This window comes from Pelophylax lessonae, assembly GCF_965119305.1.
Source record: "Pelophylax lessonae genome assembly, chromosome: 1".
NCBI lineage: Eukaryota > Metazoa > Chordata > Amphibia > Anura > Ranidae > Pelophylax > Pelophylax lessonae.
In genome coordinates, this window is record NC_138768.1 from 682,200,015 (window position 1) to 682,219,446 (window position 19,432).

A 19,432-nucleotide genomic window follows, 5' to 3' on the forward strand; every position below is an offset into this window, starting at 1 on the left:
AGGGCTGGAGTCTGCTGAATACTGAGACCGGGGAGGCGGAGATGAGGTGGTGCTGTGGCTGCAGAGAGAGGTGCAGAATCTGTAGGAGGAGTCCTGTCCTCCTCTCTGCTGCCGACTAATGAGACGGGGAGGGGGCAGAGACGAGCCTCTCCATGGCTACAAAGAGAAGCGCAGGATCTGGTGGAGGAGTTCTGTCCTCCCTTCTGCTGCTGACTGCTGAGACAAGTTGGGAACGGAGACCAGGGGGCAGTCACAGCTGTAGGAGAGGTGTGAGGGCCACATGAAATGGCCTGTAGGGCCAGATTTGGCCCGCGGACCTTGTGTTTGACACATGTGAAATACACAATACCATATTTATTAATCAGTAATTGGGACTCTTGGAGTAAGCTTTTGTAACCAATGCTGAAAATGAATAACGTATAATCTCTATGTATACATTTCAGCAATTGAACACAGAAATTGCTCTAGACTTCAGTATGTTTTATATAATTCAAAGGTGACCCATGGAGAATAGCATTGTAGGAAATGCCACAAAGGTTAGTCATTAAGAATAGATTCCTGTGGTTCTTTTCTGAATGCAGGAAGTAAGGAGGTTAAATGCACAGCTATCCACATATAATTAACAAAGCTCAATACAACCCTTTTATTTTATGCTTCAGTATTCATCAATTGATTTAGCTAGATTCATTAATTGTTTTATTTACAGCAGATGTAATTCATCCATAACAGATCTTTAAACTTTGCTATGCAGCAAGAGGAGGATTTTATCTCATGATACTTTGTCATTTAATTTATATTGAACAAACCAAGAGAAACAAGTGCTTGATGGTTATTCCAGTGATAAAACCTGACCTAGAAACACTAAAAGACAAAGAACTTAGTTCTCAATTAAAACTAGTAAGCCATGCTTGACAAATTGGTGTCCATTCGGGTTTGATCATGCTCTATGACAGAAAAGTCTTTCCCAGTGCTAAAGTATGTGATCCTATTTACTGAGCTCTTGAACCAGAAAACATGCTACAAGATTCATCTCAGCCGTTTTAATTTCAATGTAAAAGGACAAATGGATAAGATAGTTCAGTGTGACAAATCTTAGATCTGGATAAATCGATAATACAAATAAATAGAGCAACTGCAACTGTTATGTGTAGAGAAGATAACATATATAAAAAAAAAATGAAGACGTTTTAATACATTTTCCATTATCTGTTATGTCTATTTCCTAAAGTTTTTGTACAGGGTGATTTTTCTTTTTTTTTTAATAAACTTGTTCTACTTACCTGCTTTGTGTAATGGTTTTTCACAGAACAGCCCCAATCCTCCTCTTCTAGAGTCCTCCCCCTACGCTCCTGGCTCCTCCTCTTCTTGGTGTGCCACCCAGGGCCGGTGCTTCCACTAGGCAAACTAGGCAGCCGCCTAGGGCGCATTGCCACCTAGGGGTGCAGCCACGAGTCATCACTCACGCTCCATCATGAATGATCCTTGTGATCTGAGGAAAGGGGTGGCAGTGGGGGAGGAAGAAGGGACAGAGGAAGATGCCAGGTGTCTGGGGCAGTGGCTGAACTACCAGGCCCTGGCTTTCCACCATTGTTGGGGGAGCCCCAAGGGGCAGGAAAGGACCCTGCTAGCTGCATAATGATCCTCTTCGTCTGGAGCTGAGCGGCCTAATCCCTGGGTGGGAAGTGACTCTCTAATCTGAGCTGGTGGGCAGCCGTTCATTTCCCTGGGTCGGTATTAAGCAGGGAGTGGAGGAGAGCTGAACCTAAGCCGGAGCTCGGCACTGGAGGGCGGCACCTTTACTGGAGCAGAAGCGACGAGGCAACGGAATGGTCTGAGGATGTTGGTGATGAAGGATGTGCGGCGCTCTCTGACTGCTGCTTCTCCCTCCACCAGGAGCCGGTTGGAGCTGTGGTGAGCACTGTGGTCCAGGAGAGGAGTGTCCTGGGAGAAGGAATAAGCAGGATCATGGTGAAGGAGGGCAGAGTGCAGGCCACTCTCTTCATACTGCCCAGTAAGTGTCCCCAGAACAGGGAATCAGGGTCCCTGGGTGTGACATGGAGTATCCCTGGTGTGAAAGAGAATTGCGGTCACCAGGTATGCCATGGGGAATCTGAGTCACCAGGTGTGACATGGGGGAGAGGGGTCACAAGTGTAACAGGGGTTTGGGGTCACCAGGTGTGCCATGAGGAATTGGAAACCCTGGGTGTGCCATGGGAGATTGAGGTCCCCAGGTGTGACATGGAGGAACATCAGGGTCCCCAGGTGTGACATGGAGGAACATCGGGGTCCCCAGGTGTGACATGGAAAAACATCAGGGTCTCCGGGTATGACATGGAGGAACATCAGGGACCCCTGATGTGACAGAGGAACATTGGGATCACTGGGTATGACAGCATTACATGGAGGAACCATCAGATCAGGGTCACTGGATATGACATAGAGTGGTTTTTAACCCCTTCCCTTTTTATTTATTATTTGGGGGGGGCGCAAGTAGCTGATCTTGCCTAGGGCGTAAAACAGTCTAGCACTGGCCCTGGTGCCACCATAGGAAGCCACTTCTGTGATGGAACAGCTGCGAGCTTGATTCTGACCTGCACTACCAGTGTCTATAGCAACAGACAGCATAGCTTAGCCCTGCCCCCGCTCCTTGGGTAAAGGATTTGAATGACAGCAGCAGGAGCCAATGGCTCCCACGGTTGCCTCTCTGTCCTGTGAAAAAGGAGAGTGCAAAGAGGGTTGCTGCCCTGAGGCACATCGCTGGATCGAGATCGAGATGGGGCACAGGTAAGTACTTAGGAGAGCTGGGGGGGAGGGGGGGGAACTGCACACAGAAGGTTTTTTTTACCCTAATGCAGAGGATGCATTAACCACTTGCCGACCACCGCACGACTATTTACTGCGGCAGTCAGCCCTCTACAGGTAAAGTGATGTAGGGGTACGTCGCTCGCCCACGAGCCTGTAGGGGGCCCCCGCTCGTTCCCTAACTAGCCAGCGCGTGTGACCGCTGGCTCCGATGTCCACCGGCCACTCGCAATCTGTCTGTCATTCTCCCTGAAGTAATAACAGAGGCTATGCAATCCTGCTATGTAGGATCGTATGTCTCTGTGATTACTTCACTAGCCACACCCCCTAACTGTTAGAATCACGCCCCTAGGGACACACTTAACCCCTTGATCACCAATAAAGTTAACCCCTTCCCTGCCAGTGTCATTTTTACAGTAGCAGTGCATATTTATAGCACTGATTACTGTAGTAATGTCACTGGTACCCCCAAAAGTGTCAAAAATGTCAGCTGTCTGATCTGTCCGCCAAAATGTCGCAGTCGCGCAAAAAAAATTGCAGATTGCAGCCATTACTAGTTAAAAAAATAAATAAAAATGACATAAATCTTTCCCGTAGTTAGTAAACGCAATAACTTTTGCGCAAACCAATCAAAATATGCTTATTGCAATTTTTTTTTACCAAAAATATGTAGCAGAAAACAAATTGGCCTAAAATGTTAAAAAATTTAGATTTTTACATTTTTTTTTGAGAATTTAAAAAATGTGAAAAATTGTATTATTTTTTCAAAATTGTCCCTTTTTTTGTTTATAGCGCAAAAAATAAAAATCGCACAGGTGATCAAATACCACCAAAAGAAAGCTCTGTCTGGGGGAAAAAAAGGATGTCAATTTCAATTGGGTACAGAATCGTACGACCGTGCAATTGTCCGTTAAAGTCACGCAGTGCCGAATGGCAAAATAGGGCCTTGTCATTGAGCAGCCAAATCCTCCGGGGCTGCTTAAACCTTCTGTCTTTAGAACCACTTTAACCGCTTGCCGACCGCCGCAAGTAGATATACTGCGGCGGTCAGCCCCGGCCAGGCAAAGTGACGTATATATACGTCACTTGCCTGTGACCGGTTTGTGAGCCAATAGCGGCTCGTTCACGGAGGAGTCCGCGCGTGTGACCCGATGTCCGCCGGTCACACTGCGATCGTCGGTAGAGCGGGAGAAAGGCGGGCGGCTTATGTAAACAAGCCGCCTGTCATTCTCCCCTGTGTAAGAATAGTGATCGTACGGTTCTACTATGTAGAACCGTTGATCTCTGTTTTTACAATAGGAGACCTGTCCCACTACAGTTAGAAACACGCCCCTAGGACACACTTAACCCCTCCCTCTCCAATACAGTTAACCCCTTCCCTGCCAGTGTCATTTTTACAGTAACAGTGCATATTTTTAGCACTGATTACTGCAGTAATGTCACTGGTAACCCCAAAAGTGTCAAAAATGTCAGTCAAGGGTCCGATCTGTCCGCCGCAATGTCGCAGTCCCGCAAAAAAATCGCCAAAAAAACACCAAAAATGACAAAAATCTTTCCCTTTGTTAGTAAACGCGATAACTTTTGCGCAAACCAATCAAAATACGCTTTTTGCGATTTTTTTTTTTTTTACCAAACATATGTAGCATAAAACAAATTGGCCGAAAATTTTAAAAAATTTTGATTTTTACATTTTTTTTCTGGGGAATTTCATATAAAAAAATGTGAAAAATATTGTTATTTTTGCAAAATTTACGCTCTTTTTTTGTTTATAGCGCGTGATCAAAAAATCGCACAGGTGATCAAATACCACCAAAAGAAAGCTCTGTTTGTGGGAAAAAAAGTCACGCAGAAAAAAATCGCAAAAAACCCCCTGGTCGGAATGGGGGTAAAATCTTCCGGGGCTTAAGTGGTTAAGTAGAAATAGAGATAAATGATAAAAAAGGGACTATACCCATATCATTCATACTGATAAGTGGCATCAGTATTACCTGATTAAACTACCATTAAACCTTCCTTTCTTTTCTTTTTTTTTTAAATATTTGCTTACGCCAAGGCAAACTACAACGTCAACTGTTTTTTAGAGAGTGTATCCGCAATGTATTACTTGTTTGTTGCCAGTCACTTTTTACTGATACTTCTTATTCTGCTGGTAAATTGAACTTTAGGTTCGGGAGGACAGAGAGCGCAGACTATAGAGGTCACATAACCGCTGATATCACATTACTTTCATCATCCACTAATAGCACATTGCATGACTACCCCCTTCTTAGGCCCACCCATGTCATCTGTACATACTGTCATCACTCTTTTTTGATAAAACAGCCCATGCACACACTTACCCAGGGTGAAGTGCAAGCACCTTAGTCATTACAATATGGTCACATGACCTCATCCTTCGTGCCATTAAAACAAGGCGTATGCGCACCCTGTCATTGACTAAAATGAGCACATAAGGGGACCCTGAAAAACAGTGGAGTCATCCTCAAGACAGAATGGAGAACCAGAGGCTTACAAGGCAGTACAGGCGGTCCCCGGGTTACAAACCTCTGACTTACAAACGACTCCTACTTGCAAACAAAAGGAGACAACAGGAAGTGAGAGGAAATCTAGGCCTAGGAAGGGAAATTCACTCCTGTGAGAGCCGGTTCACATTAGCGCGACACGACTCTGTACTACTTCGGGGGCGACTTGTGCATTACATTGCACCACGACTTCGGAGCGACTTGCAGGGACTTCACATAATGGAAGCCTTTGCAAGTCGCTCCGAGGTCGCCCCGAAATAGTACAGGACCCTTTTTCTAAGTCGGAGAGACTCGTATCGCTCCTATTAGAATGGGTCCTGTAGCGGTCAATGGACAGCGAGGGAGCGCGACTTGTCAGGCTGACAAGTCGCCTGACAAGTCGTGCTAATGTGAATCGGCTCTAAGATTTCTCATGGGAAAAAGGTGTCTCCACTGAGGCTTGATCACCAATCCTTGTTTCCACAACAACCCAAAATGTTCAAAATATAATTGTCATATTGACAGGCTTTAGACAGAAATCAAAAAAGCAAACATGGTAAGTACTGTAGTATATCCCATTTCACACTGAGGGTTTAATAGCATTTTAAGGCCAAAAGATACAAAAAGTTGGTAATAGTTGGTTGTAATGGAACTGGGAGAGAGATAGAAGTAATAGGTAAGAGATTGCCTTTGTCATTAAAGAGGAAGTAAACCCTCCTCAGGAAGTTGTACCTATAGGTAAGCCTATGATAAGGCTTAACTATAGGTACTGTAAATATCTCCTAAACATGTACGGTTTAGGAGATATTTACCCTATATGCAGCCAGTGACGTCACTGGCGCATGCGCTCTGAAGGAACGGCTGATCGTGCCGTTCCTTCAGAGCCCCGTGCCGTGACCGTCGGCTCCCGCGCGCGTGCGCAGGAGTGACGTCACCGCGGCTCCGGCCAATCAGATGGCCGGATGCTGCGATCCCAGAAGACGGGCGACTGAACATGTCGCTCGTAATACAGGTAAGAGAGCGGCACAGCGGGGGCTCGTTCTAAGGTAAGTATTTCATAATGAGCTAGTATGCGATGCATACTAGCTCATTATGTCTTTCTCTTGCAGGTTGTAAAAAAAAAAAAAAAATTTTTTGAACGAGTTTACAACCTCTTTAAAGCCTAAGTTTAGCCTAAATAAAAACCTAAAAATCAGCAAAATCAGGCAAACAACCTACATTTAGTATGTGATTCTTTATATTTTAGAAGAAATCTTCATCTGTCCAAGCCGCCCTCACCCCCACTACTGCAATCTTCAGGTGCTGCAGGGGTTAATACATTAAGGGGCTGTCAGGAGCTCTCATCAAGAGAGTTTGACTATGCTTGACCTTTCCTGCAAGATCCACCATTCATAGAAGCCATACTACAACTTCTTTGAATGATGCAAGATCTATAAATGGGGAGCAGACGGATGATAGCTTCTTCCCCTCCATTCAGAGATCCTGTGTCATTCATAGGAGCTATAATACAGCTTCCATAAATGGCAGAACTGCAAAGAAAGGGCAGACATAGTCAAGCTCTGTTGATAATAGCCCCTTAGTATAATAACCCCTGCCGCACCTGAATATTGCAGTGGTGGGGGTGAGGGGGTTATGGACACTCGAAGATTTCTCCTAAGATATGAAGAATCAGCACAAGGGACACATCATACTAAATGTAAGTTATGCCCCTCGTGCTGATTTTTCTGTTTTTAGTTTAAACTAAACTTAGGCTTTAAGTGATAAATCATTAAAATTTCTAGTAGCAAGTCGCAGGAAGTAACACGTGGTAATGAGACCCATTTTGGTAAGCTTTTTGATATGCAATGAATAATGCAAAAATGATTATTGGCTACTGTGGAGACATGGCAGTGTGATTAGACCTGCGTCTCCAATTTTGTATACTTTATGCCAAGTCAATTAAGAAACCATTTATCTTTGAGGTTTTTAGTGTGACAATCTCTTTTGACCTTTTAATAAATAAATATATAAATATACTGTATATATATATATTAGGCTGCTTATTCCTTGACTGTCTATGGTATTGGTTAGGGTGTTTCAGTTGGAAAAAAAAAATTCTAAAGCTTTCAACTATGTAATGCCACTTTCACCTATGCCCATGCAGATGCTACCGAATTCCTGGGTCGTCAGGTTGCCAGTCAGGCATTTTCCATCTCACTGCAGATCCTTTAAGAGCCTGTTCTGGGACATCCACTCTCTACGAGCCTTGGTATCTCCAGGATTGGTGAGGGGGCAGAAGCCACCTTTAATAATACATTCAGAGATACTGCATGCAGAAAATGTACCCCACCTTTTCTACAAGGCCTTTTGCTGGGAAACACCTTGCTTATTCTATTCACCTTTGCTGGTCGCCATTGCACAACAACACCTATGGGCCTCTTCATAGCTAGCTGAAGATTTCAGACACCCTTACACACTCCTCCACACAAAGGAATCAACCTACAACATCTGTTTATCTTAAAGTGGGATTTGTCTTAAAGTTGCATTTTGGGGAATACCCATATTTTACATTCTTTTTTCCCATGTTAAATCAAGAATATCCAGTAAAATATCCATCTGAAATCTGTTATTTTTTTGTGTCTTTTGCATTTGCATTCTCTTTTTTAAGTATGTCAGAACCCAGAGTGTCAGAGGTGTTGGGAGGCTTTCAAGGTCAGGGGAACCTCTGGGGACAGTCATCTTCCAGCGGACCCTACGGCAGTGGTGCTACATATGTCAGTAAAAGCCTACAACTCCTCCCCATCCTCAGGAACACACACATAAACCTACTCCAGCACATACAGCTCTGTATGGAGTTTCAATTAGACAGAGACAGAACTGTCGCCTTACTCATAAACATGCATTTTTTGCAGGCAGCCATTGCAAAATAAATTTGACCATAACAGCACAAAGGCTCTCAAAAGGTTCAAAAGACACACATTACCTTTATCTGGTAGTTACTACAAAGCTGACTTCTGTTGAGGAAGGTGAATTCGGACACTCCCCAGCCTATTCCACCAACATAATATGCTTTAGGCAACGGTGCAGGAGTGCCTGGCGCAGCACGACATAAGTATTTCACATCACTAGTGCTTTCATGGGATGGCATTCCTTCTCCCACATATTGGGTACAGTCAGGGAGCTTTGGTCTGTAATCTCTGACATAGTCTGGACCTGTAGTAGACACAATGCTTAAATGCATCAGGTTGTTAAATTACTGGTCCCACAGTTACATATACCCGTTATCATTCTTACTTATATGGGTGCCATCCACCCTTAGTACTAATTTGCCTTCACAGTTCATTTGAATCTTAGTTCTTCCTAAACTTTGCTGTCATGGGCATGTGGACCCTCTATGCATCCTGCACAACAGATGGCAGTGTGCTTGAGGTTCAGTCTAAGGAGTTCTTGATCCTCACCAATGCTTCTGATGCTGAAGGTGGATTTCACTGCTGGGTAGCTCCCAGGTTGCAGCCCCCAAGTACCCCTGGGCAAGTTACAGTTGTCCGTATTCAGAGAGGCATAGGATGCAAGAAGTGTACGGAATGAAAGTGGGTTTGAATGCAATAAGTATGTGCAAAATATTAAAAAGTAGTGTGTGGTCTCAAACCTCAACGTGCAAGCTGATGCATAATTAAATAAATAAATAAAATAAACAATATTAGTAGTTTTGAGAACTGTGCAAACAGTGCATATGAAAAAAATGAGGTTGAAGGATTATAAGAGGTGCATGAAAGTCAGCCAGCCCCCAGTCTGATGTACTCACCCTCCAGTCTGTCACCAACCAAAATCCCTATCTGTCTTTATACTGCATCCACCAAGGGGATGGAGGTGTAATGCTTCTCAGCTGGTCCTTTCCAGTTTGTACCATCGTTACAACTTAGTTATTTGAGTTTTGAGACAACAGCCAGTCATGGATGAGGGTGGGTTGGGGAAGGTTTGGGCTGTCTCCCTCCCACCTGTTCCCCCCATCCATCCATTAGCAGCCATGTGCTTTCAGTGTGAAGACACTAAATTAAGTGTGTAGGACTGCAGATATAACAGGGTGCCGTGAAGTGGCTCTGCAGCTTTCACATGCGTTTGCAAATGTGTGTCAACTAAACCCCTGTTCTTTGCATCAAGAGACAGGTCTACTTGGTTGGTGACAGACTGGAGGGTGAGTACATCAGACTGGGGGCTGGCTGACTTTCATGCACCTCTTATAATCCTTCAACCTATTTTTTTTCTTGAATTTGAGAGAGAGACAGGTGGTACCAAAACAACGGACTCTGTATTAGCCCCAGAAGGCCCGTGTGTACGTTTGTAATACACCAAATTGTGGGACTTTAAAGGTGAAGTTCACTTGGCATAAATAGATAAATAATAATACAACACAATAAATAAAATGCAAAAAGTTTTATTAACACACAATGGTAATAAAATTAGATCACAAAGTGATACTAAACATCAGTGCAATTATACAAAATAGTACAATTGAAGAACCATATCTTGTAGTCAAGGGGTCACAAGGGTCCGACATGTTTCGCCGCCATTATGTGGGCTTCCTCAGGGACCATAAAGGTTGGTGACCTCCAAGTAGGTTCTAAATATAAATAACATGTTATAAATCTTTGAATATATTCTTTTACAAAAAGATTGCACATTAATCATGGGTATCGAGATTGCTCACCAATTATTGTATCCGGAGCATAATACAACCATCTGTACTCAAAGGCATATATTGTGCATCCATCCGGGGAGTATATAACTCCTGGACAAAATCCAGCTGAATATGTCCTCCCTGAATGACAGAGACTGAACCGAGTAGTGCTAGACAGCGGGAATTTCCAGTAATAAGGCCAGCAGAAAAAGAAATTGAAACTGCTGCCTCCTTGGAGTTAAAATAGCTGAATTTTAGGGTAATAGCTGAATTTTAGCACTTATACCTTCCCTCTTCACATGTGTCTGGTTATAATCCGAGTCCATTTTTCCGATTGGCTGTGACAAATTACACAGCTATACACTGTGTGTCATTCTGATTTGTCTTTTTTTAACTCCAAGGAGGCAGCAGTTTCAATTTCTTTTTCTGCTGGCCTTATTACTGGAAATTCCCGCTGTCTAGCACTACTCGGTTCAGTCTCTGAGAGAGAGGTTACCCCCTTCTAAGGCTTTTGCTACCAAACGGCATTTTTTTTTTTTTTTCTTATTTGTTACTTTTTATTTGCACATTCTATAGGGATTTGGCACACAGTAGTGAATAGTACCATTATTGTTTTTTATGAGCTAGATGTTATAATACAATGGGAGTTTTTTAAAGTATCATATGCACTGTTTGCACAGTTCTCAAAACGACTAATAATGTTTATTTTATTTAATTATGCATCAGCTTGCACTTTGAGGTTTAAGAGCACACATTACTTTTTGATATTTTGCACATACTTATTACATTCACTATTAGCAGCGCCAACACCCACTTTCATTCAGTACACTTCATGCAGACGCCACCTTGGGTGGTTAGTTGCAGTGGGGGCAGCAGCTAGAGCTTCATGCTTTATATAGATCCATGGTGCGGGACTAAACACATTCGTTTTTTTTATATGATGCAAGAGTTAAGGAAGCACATAAATGCTGGACTCACAGGAAGGCAAAAGTACTAGCAGTGTACAGAATGCACAGGGAACAGGAAGACTGGAGTTGACTGGAAGGCTGGCTGCAGCTAGGGTTCACAGGAATACACGGAAGATTAAATACAGTGCCTTGCGAAAGTATTCGGCCCCCTTGAACTTTGTGACCTTTTGCCACATTTCAGGCTTCAAACATAAAGATATAAAACTGTAATTTTTTGTGAAGAATCAACAACAAGTGGGACATAATCATGAAGTGGAACGAAATTTATTGGATATTTCAAACTTTTTTAACAAATAAAAAACTGAAAAATTGGGTGTGCAAAATTATTCAGCCCCCTAAGTTAATACTTTGTAGCGCCACCTTTTGCTGCGATTACAGCTGTAAGTCGCTTGGGGTATGTCTCTATCAGTTTTGCACATCGAGAGACTGAAATTTTTGCCTATTCCTCCTTGCAAAACAGCTTGAGCTCAGTGAGGTTGGATGGAGAGCGTTTGTGAACAGCAGTTTTCAGTTCTTTCCACAGATTCTCGATTGGATTCAGGTCTGGACTTTGACTTGGCCATTCTAACACCTGGATATGTTTATTTGTGAACCATTCCATTGTAGATTTTGCTTTATGTTTTGGATCATTGTCTTGTTGAAAGACAAATCTCCGTCCCAGTCTCAGGTCTTTTGCAGACTCCATCAGGTTTTCTTCCAGAATGGTCCTTTATTTGGCTCCATCCATCTTCCCATCAATTTTAACCATCTTCCCTGTCCCTGCTGAAGAAAAGCAGGCCCAAACCATGATGCTGCCACCACCATGTTTGACAGTGGGGATGGTGTGTTCAGGGTGAGGAGCTGTGTTGCTTTTACGCCAAACATAACGTTTTGCATTGTTGCCAAAAAGTTTAATTTTGGTTTCACCTGACCAGAGCACCTTCTTCCACATGTTTGGTGTGTCTCCCAGGTGGCTTGTGGCAAACTTTAAACAACACTTTTTATGGATATCTTTAAGAAATGGCTTTCTTCTTGCCACTCTTCTATAAAGGCCAGATTTGTGCAGTATACCATGTATAAGTACCCGACCTCTAAAATCATAATATACTTCTAATATTACACAATAATCTTTTTCCTGAGAGCACCTGGGCACTTTGTGTGGAAAATTTAAGCACTTTTCAGCACCTTAGTTCCTGTGAGAGAACCATCTTTTGGACTGCACTTTATTCATAATTTTTGTTTGCACTAATATATATTTGATTGTTTGATGGACATTTAATTGCACTTCACTTATGCACTTTATTTTGGATGAATTTTTATCTATTTTTTAACACATTGTGCACTTTATGTATTATTGTATACACTGATTGTTGATTTTACCTGCTAGCGCTACCTTTTATGAATTTTAAACTTTTCAGGTATTTTACCTAGTGAGTAGCAGCTTCAGGACATACTATTAATTTATTTATATATTTATTCACACTTTATACACCATCTTAGCGCGGGTTTTAATTTTCTAGTTTTACACAAAGTTTGAAATATCCAAAAAATTTCGTTCCAGTTCATGATTGTGTCCCACTTGTTTCTTCACAAAAAATTACAGTTTTATATCTTTATGTTTGAAGCCTGAAATGTGGCAAAAGGTCGCAAAGTTCAAGGGGGCCGAATACTTTCGCAAGGCACTGTATGTACTAGGAACTCTAAACATATATTAGGAACTGGGGCTTGTGGATAGGAATGCTACATAGTGCTCAGGACAACATTGTTAGACTGAACGTGTAAAGTCCATGGTACCCTGAATGCTTGTTAAATACAAAGGAGGTCAAACACCAATCTCTTTAAAAACATTGTCTACCCTTTCCAAGCAGTACATAGAAAAAGGACCACAAGCTGTACATTTTCAACAGGTTGCATTTTCCCAGTACTGCTTTATACTATAGGAGGGAAGAAAGTGCACCATGGTGCCACTCAACTGAGCTTCCAAGAGGCATGCCAACTTTTATGAAGTGCAGATGAAAGGAAAAGCTTGGAGGACCATGCACTCCCGGATACAAAAAGGATGACTAAACAAATGCCTATATTTTTAAGCTTAAATTGAACTTTGTTAAATGCATTCCAGGTGCATCACAGCAAAAGGTTTACAGAGTCTTAGAGCCAGTTCACACTACTCCGACTTGGGATGTGACTTGTGTGCCCTCAAGTCGCCCCAAGTCCCTTGTCATTACAAATTCAATGTAAATGAATGAGAGCCGTCTTACTATGCACTACTGAAGTCGCTCCGAATTCAGAAAAGGTTCCTGTACTACTTCAAGACGACCTCTATCCAACTTGTGCACATAGACTTCAATGGGAGTCGCCTCTAAGTCGGATCCTTATCTATTTTCAAGCGACTGTGATCAGACTTTCCAGGAAGAAGAAAAAGATTACCCAGGCATTCCCCACAGACAAAGTCGCCTATCATTTAAGTCTCTTCAAAGTTTCTTCAAAGTCGCGCTAAAGTCGGTGCTAAAAAGTCGCTCCTTCATGGGGCGACTTTGAGTCGGAGTAATGTGAACCGGCTCTTACAGCTTGTAATGTTTTTTAAAGCAGCCACACACTGTGTAGAAAAGCCTGTCCCCTTCCAGCAAGCTATAAAGAAAAACACTGACTCTCTAGGTGTAAGCAGTGGTTTCTCTGCTAAGGTCCCTCATGACCCTGCTGATTAGAGCTAGAAATCTCCAATCATCATGGAGCATGATGCTGACCCTGCAATGGTTGTGTTGGACATCTGCAGGAAGCCCATCGCTTTAGCACAGAGAGCAAAGGCCCTTTTATGCAGCATGTTGGCAGGGAACAGGTTTAACTGCTCAGGCTGTGGCTGCTTTCTAAATCAAATTGTAAGACTTTGCATACTTCATGTTTGGATGCACCCAAAACATATTTAGCTGATTAAAACTGAAGGTTCAATTGGGCTGTACAAGATTAAAAAAGAGGTTAACCACTTCTGGACCAGAAGGTTTTAAAGAGAACAAAAGTAGGCCTTGGACACCCGCCGAATATTTATTCTGTGACTGTACTGGTCACATATAGCTACAGGCAGCCATGGAGACCATTATTGACTGGTACAAGGGTCCCCTGTCTTGTAACAATACACCAAAGTAAAAATGTATCAACATAATTAGACTGTAATTTACCTTCATGTATATACAAATAACATAAATTCTCATTGTGATATTTGTCTCAGGGCAGAAATATCAAAGTTTTTGAAAGGCACTAGGTGTGTTTCTCTTGGCTCTACGCTGTACCTTAGCTTGCGCAGATTAACCATAAATGCTTTTAGCGACATACAATATTATTTGTATTGGGTTACTGGGATTGTCAATAAATGTTTTAAGCCTTTTGCGTGTATTATTTATTCTCGTGTGTGCATAAAAGCAGGTAAATATTGAGCGCAGTCCGAAATAATTGATCGGGAGTTCCGTTGCTTAGCTATGTCTATATTTTTGGCCTTGTGCCACAAGAATAATGTTGTATTTCATGTATTCAGTCTGCAACTATAACACTAGCTTAATAGATATGGATCATCTAGACATTGATCTGAAATTGTCATCATAAATATAATCATTTTAAAGGAAGGCCTTATTCAAACAAGTAGCACATACTGTGCCTTCATTATTCTGTAATGTGTTAAAATATCCAACTAAGAAGTGCTGTCATTTACAGACTTCCTGTTTTGGTTGTAACACGTTGTACATAGATGCAAATATGTGAGTGCCAAGTGGTTATAATGCAAGAGCGCTCTAACCCATTTATGACTGAAGGTAAGGCTCGGTTCACACATATACGAATCCACTGCGGGTTCCCGCATCGCATTTATATCGCAGGCAGTTCACACTGCCATATGCGAATCGCTGGGGGTGTCAATACAAAGTTAACGACACCCCCAGATCAGTTCGCAGTTTGGACATGAATCTGATCGCGATTTTTTTCTACCCTCCCTTCTAGATTGTAAGCTAAAACGAGCAGGGCCCTCTAGTTCCTCCTGTTTTGAATTGTATTGTAACTGTATTGTCTTCCCTCACATTGTAAAGCGCTGCACAAGCTGTTGGCGCTATATAAATCCTGTATAATAATAATAATAATAATGTAAACCACCATGTGCAGGGCCCTCTAGTTCCTCCTGTTTTGAATTGTATTGTAACAGTATTGTCTTCCTTCACATTGTAAAGCGCTGCGCAAACTGTTGGCGCTATATAAATCCTGTATAATAATAATAATAATGTGATCTGATTCTGCTGCGGACCCAAAAAAGGGTCCTGTGCGTGTTTAGCCCTGGTTCACATTATAGCGATGACAGACATCACATGTGATTCGGAGCACTGAAAATCACATGCGATGTCTGTGCGATGCAAATTCAGCCATACAAATTGTATGGCTGAATTTGCATCTGATTCGGACTTTTCAGAGCAGTGCCCTCCGAATCACATGCGATCTCTGTCATCGCTATAGTGTGACCCGAGGCTAAAACACATGGACTTTGTTTTCGTTTACATTCATCTTCTCTGGCTCGGAGAAGATACAATATATCTTTTTCTTCATTCAGAGAAAAAGAGTGCAAGGATTGGTTATACAGAGAGTGATCACTGTGATAGCCAATCACAGACTATCACAGTGATCATGTGACCATGAGTCAGTCCTCTCTTGATCATTAGTATGAGACCCAAAGCCATCTGTGATAGCTTGGTTTACATAAGCATGCACTCAGTCTACAGCACATTCTGGCACAAACACAGGTGCACATACTATATGCAGTGCTTTGGAAGATGCCCCCCTCTGTGAAGTTTATATATGTACATACTTGCCAACTGTCCCTTTTTTCCTGGGACAGTCACTGCAAATAGGAGCCTGTCCCAGGTAATTTATATTGTCCCTGGAAGCGCTTGTTAATCGGGCTGCCCATAAATGTTACGCAGAAGTAGTGCAACTGAATGGGAGCTTTATTCCAACTCTGCTACTGTGGCCTTAAGATTGAAATTCCCTTTTTAATTTCCTGTAATTCTCTCTATATTGAGTAGACTCTATAATCTGATAAGTAGGCGAGATTAATTATGCATAGTGGGCGGAGCTTCAGGGAAGTGGGTGTGGTAATTGATAGCTGTGCTGTTAAGTGTCCCTGGAAATATTTTTTAAATGTTGGCAACTATGTATGTATAACACTGGTGAAAAATGTTTTTAATGCACCTAAACTGGTGCTAGCATTTATTAAATTGGACATATAGTGCTTTGTATATAGTTTTTTTTTTTCTTTTAATAATAGTCAGGTTAGGAAGATTCAATATTTTTTATTTGTTTTTTTTTTTTTTTAAACAGCAGATGGCACTATATACTTCCTTTCTCATGTTTTCCAGATTATTTTGGTAATAGAAACCTGCTGTTTGTAGAGCTCAGTAGCTCAAGCTGAAATCTAGAAGCAGTGATCCAGCTCCCTTCCCACCCCCTCCCTGTCTGTTCTGTTTAGACAGCTTCATCTGAACTCTCAGTAACTGAAAGCAAGCAGCTTCTGCCCTGCTTTCCCTTTGGAAAACCCATAGTGCTTTATGAATCCTGTGTCATGAGTGCACACTGTAATAAATATTTATATGTAAAAAAAAAAATACATATAAATATGCTAGCTGTCCTGGACAAAAAAAATGGACAATCCTGACACAAAAGTCTACAATTTTCAATAAAAATTAATATACAAAATTTGATGTGAACCATGAAAACTAACAAAGTTAAAGTTTACCTTCTGGGAAAAAATATTAAATACATACATTTTCAGAAAAAAATTGTGCATTTATCATTTTTTTCCCTGCAGGAGCTTGCAAAGCATTGCACCCGTAATCAGCAAAGAATTAACAGGGCCAGACAACAGAAAAGTGATATTTGAGATATGTACTAGATTCTACCAAAAATATCCAATTTGGTGGGTTATTTAACCACTTGCTGACCACCAACACTACATATACTGCAGCAGATCTGCTCTGTCCCACGAAACAATATAACTGTACGTCGCTTCGTGGAACCGCAAGTGGGGGCACGCCGGCGCCCATTCGCCACAGGGGGAATCAATCAGCCGTGCGCCCGCGATCGCTCCCAGTGAAGACAGAATGGCAGTCTGCCATTGTAAACAGCAGACCGCTGTTCTGTCTGTAATGAACACCCAGGATCCTGTGTTCCTCTTATTGAGGAACACAGGTCTCTGAGTTCATTCAGTAAATACATCCCCTCCACAGTTAGAAATCACCCACTAGGGACACATTTAACCCTTTGATCGCCCCTGGTGTTAACCCCTTCCCTGCCAGTGTCATTAGTACAGTAACAGTGCATATTTTAGCCCTGATTACTGTAGTAATGTCACTGATCCCCCCCAAAAGTGTCAAAAATGTCAGATGTCTGATCTGTCGGCCACAATGTCGCAGCCCCACTTAAAATCGCTGATCGCCACCATCACTAGTAAAATAAATGTATAAAAATGAGATAAATCTTTCCCCTAGTTTGTAGACGCAAAAACTTTTGCGCAAACCAATCAATATACACTTATTGGGATTTTTTTTACCAAAAATATGTAGCAGAATACAAATTGGCCTAAAATGATGAAAAAATGTGATTTCATTTTTTTTTTTTTTATTGTGAATGTTGTATAGCAGAAAGTAAAAAAATTATAATTTTTTTAAAATTGTCGCTTTTTTTTTTTTTAGCGCAAAAAATAGAAATCGCAAAGGTGATCAAATACCATCAAAATAAAGCTCTATTTCTGGTAAAAGAAAAAAAAAGACATCAATTTTATTAGGGTACAGCGTTACACGACCGCGCAGTGTTGTATCACAAAACCACTTGCCGACTACTGCAAGTATATTTACTGCGGCAGTCAGCCGCTCCTGGGCAAATCGACGTAATACTACGTCGCTCACCCAGGAGCCTGTAGGGGACGAGCCCCCGCTCGTTCACCAGCATCCCCGCGCGTGTGACCGGCGGCTCCGATGTCTGCCGGCCACTCGCGATCTCCCGCAGGAAAGGGAGAAAGGCAGACGGCTGATGTAAACACAGCTGTCTGTCATTCTCCCTGATGTAAGTACAGAGGCTATGAGATCCTGCTATGTAGGATCGTATGTCTCTGTGGTTACATCACAAGCCATGCCCCCCCACAGTTAGAATCACGCCCCTAGGGATACATTTAACCCACTGATCACCAATAAAGTTAACCCCTTCCCTGCCAGTGTCATTTTTACAGTAACAGTGCATATTTATAGCACTGATTACTGTAGTTATGTCACTGGTACTCCCAAAAGTGTCAAGAATGTCAGTCAGGGGTCCGATCTGTCCGCAATAACTTTTGCGCAAATCAATCAAAATACGCTTATTGAGATTTTTTTTTTTTACCAAAAATATGTAGCAGAAAACAAATTGGCCTAAAATGTTAAAAAATTTAGATTTTTACTTTTTTTTTTTTTGAGAATTTCATATAAAAAATTGGAAAAATGTGTTATTTTTTCAAAACTGACGCTCTTTTTTTGTTTTATAGCGCAAAAAATAAAAATCACACAGGGGATCAAATACCACCAAAAGAAAGCTCTGTTTGCGGGAAAAAAAGGATGCCAATTTCATTTGGGTACAGCGTTGCACGACCGCGCAATTGTCAGTTAAAGTCACACAGTGCCGAATCACAAAATAGGGCCTTGTCTTTGAGCAGCCAAATCCTCCGGGGCTAAAGTGGTTAAGGGGAAAAACCTTCCGGTCCAGAAGCGGTTAAATAAAAACAGCCTTACCCATTGACAGCTAACTACTTGGCAATTACAGCACAGTTTTAAAGTTTTTGTAAAATGTGTCTCAGCCTGCTGTACAACATGGTGATCCTATAGAAACATGGGTCTCAAAGAGCACATGCAGTCTTTTATTTTATGATGTTAATATTGAGGCTTTCCCAATCTGTTATTGCAGTTTACCTGTATACAGCATCCTTTTTCCTGATTCATGAGGTCGGCAGGTGTAGGATGTGGAGGGCCGGCCATGATGCTTCTGATGCATGATGTGGGACTTGGCAGCTAAAAGACATGGGACATTCAGTAACTCTGCATGAATGAAGGAAGGCTGGAGCCTGATCAGCCAGCAGTCACTGAACAGTGTAATAGGACTCTACTCCCTGTCCCTTAGCCAAACAATATCTCCCCGGCAACAGTCACCAGGGTGACCATAAAGGTCTCATTAATAGTGGATAAAACTGACAGTGGTCAGAGGAAAACTGAAATGGGGCAATATATAGGTTTAGAAGAATTTCCTGTCTTACAGAACACAAAGCGTTTATTTATAAAACATGACATGACATTTATGCTAAAGAATGCTGCTGTATGACATTGTGCGCGCATAACTGGTGATACCTTATTGCCCGATACTTTATTCAGGTACGTTCTGAATAAGACAAAGTATGTGTTTCATTAACCACTTTAAGACTGGAAGACTTTCCCCCCTTTCTGACCAGGCCCTATGTTGCGATTCGGCACTGCGTT

The 19,432-nt window shown here is 42.0% G+C and overlaps 1 protein-coding gene across 2 annotated transcripts in view; it reads right to left on the bottom strand.

Annotated features, from left to right (window-relative positions):
- SPMIP2 (sperm microtubule inner protein 2) overlaps positions 1 to 18,997 on the bottom strand; it is a 79,106-nt gene extending 60,109 nt beyond the window's left edge. For both annotated transcript variants that reach the window (XM_082243630.1, XM_082243631.1), the window contains exons 1-2: positions 18,872 to 18,997; positions 8,266 to 8,495 (exon numbers count right to left, since the gene is read on the bottom strand). In XM_082243630.1, coding sequence (XP_082099756.1) covers positions 8,266 to 8,495; positions 18,872 to 18,953 — 312 coding nt within the window. In that variant the 5' untranslated portion in view covers positions 18,954 to 18,997. The remainder of the gene's footprint in view (positions 1 to 8,265; positions 8,496 to 18,871) is intronic.
- Between the last annotated feature and the right edge of the window lie 435 nt (positions 18,998 to 19,432).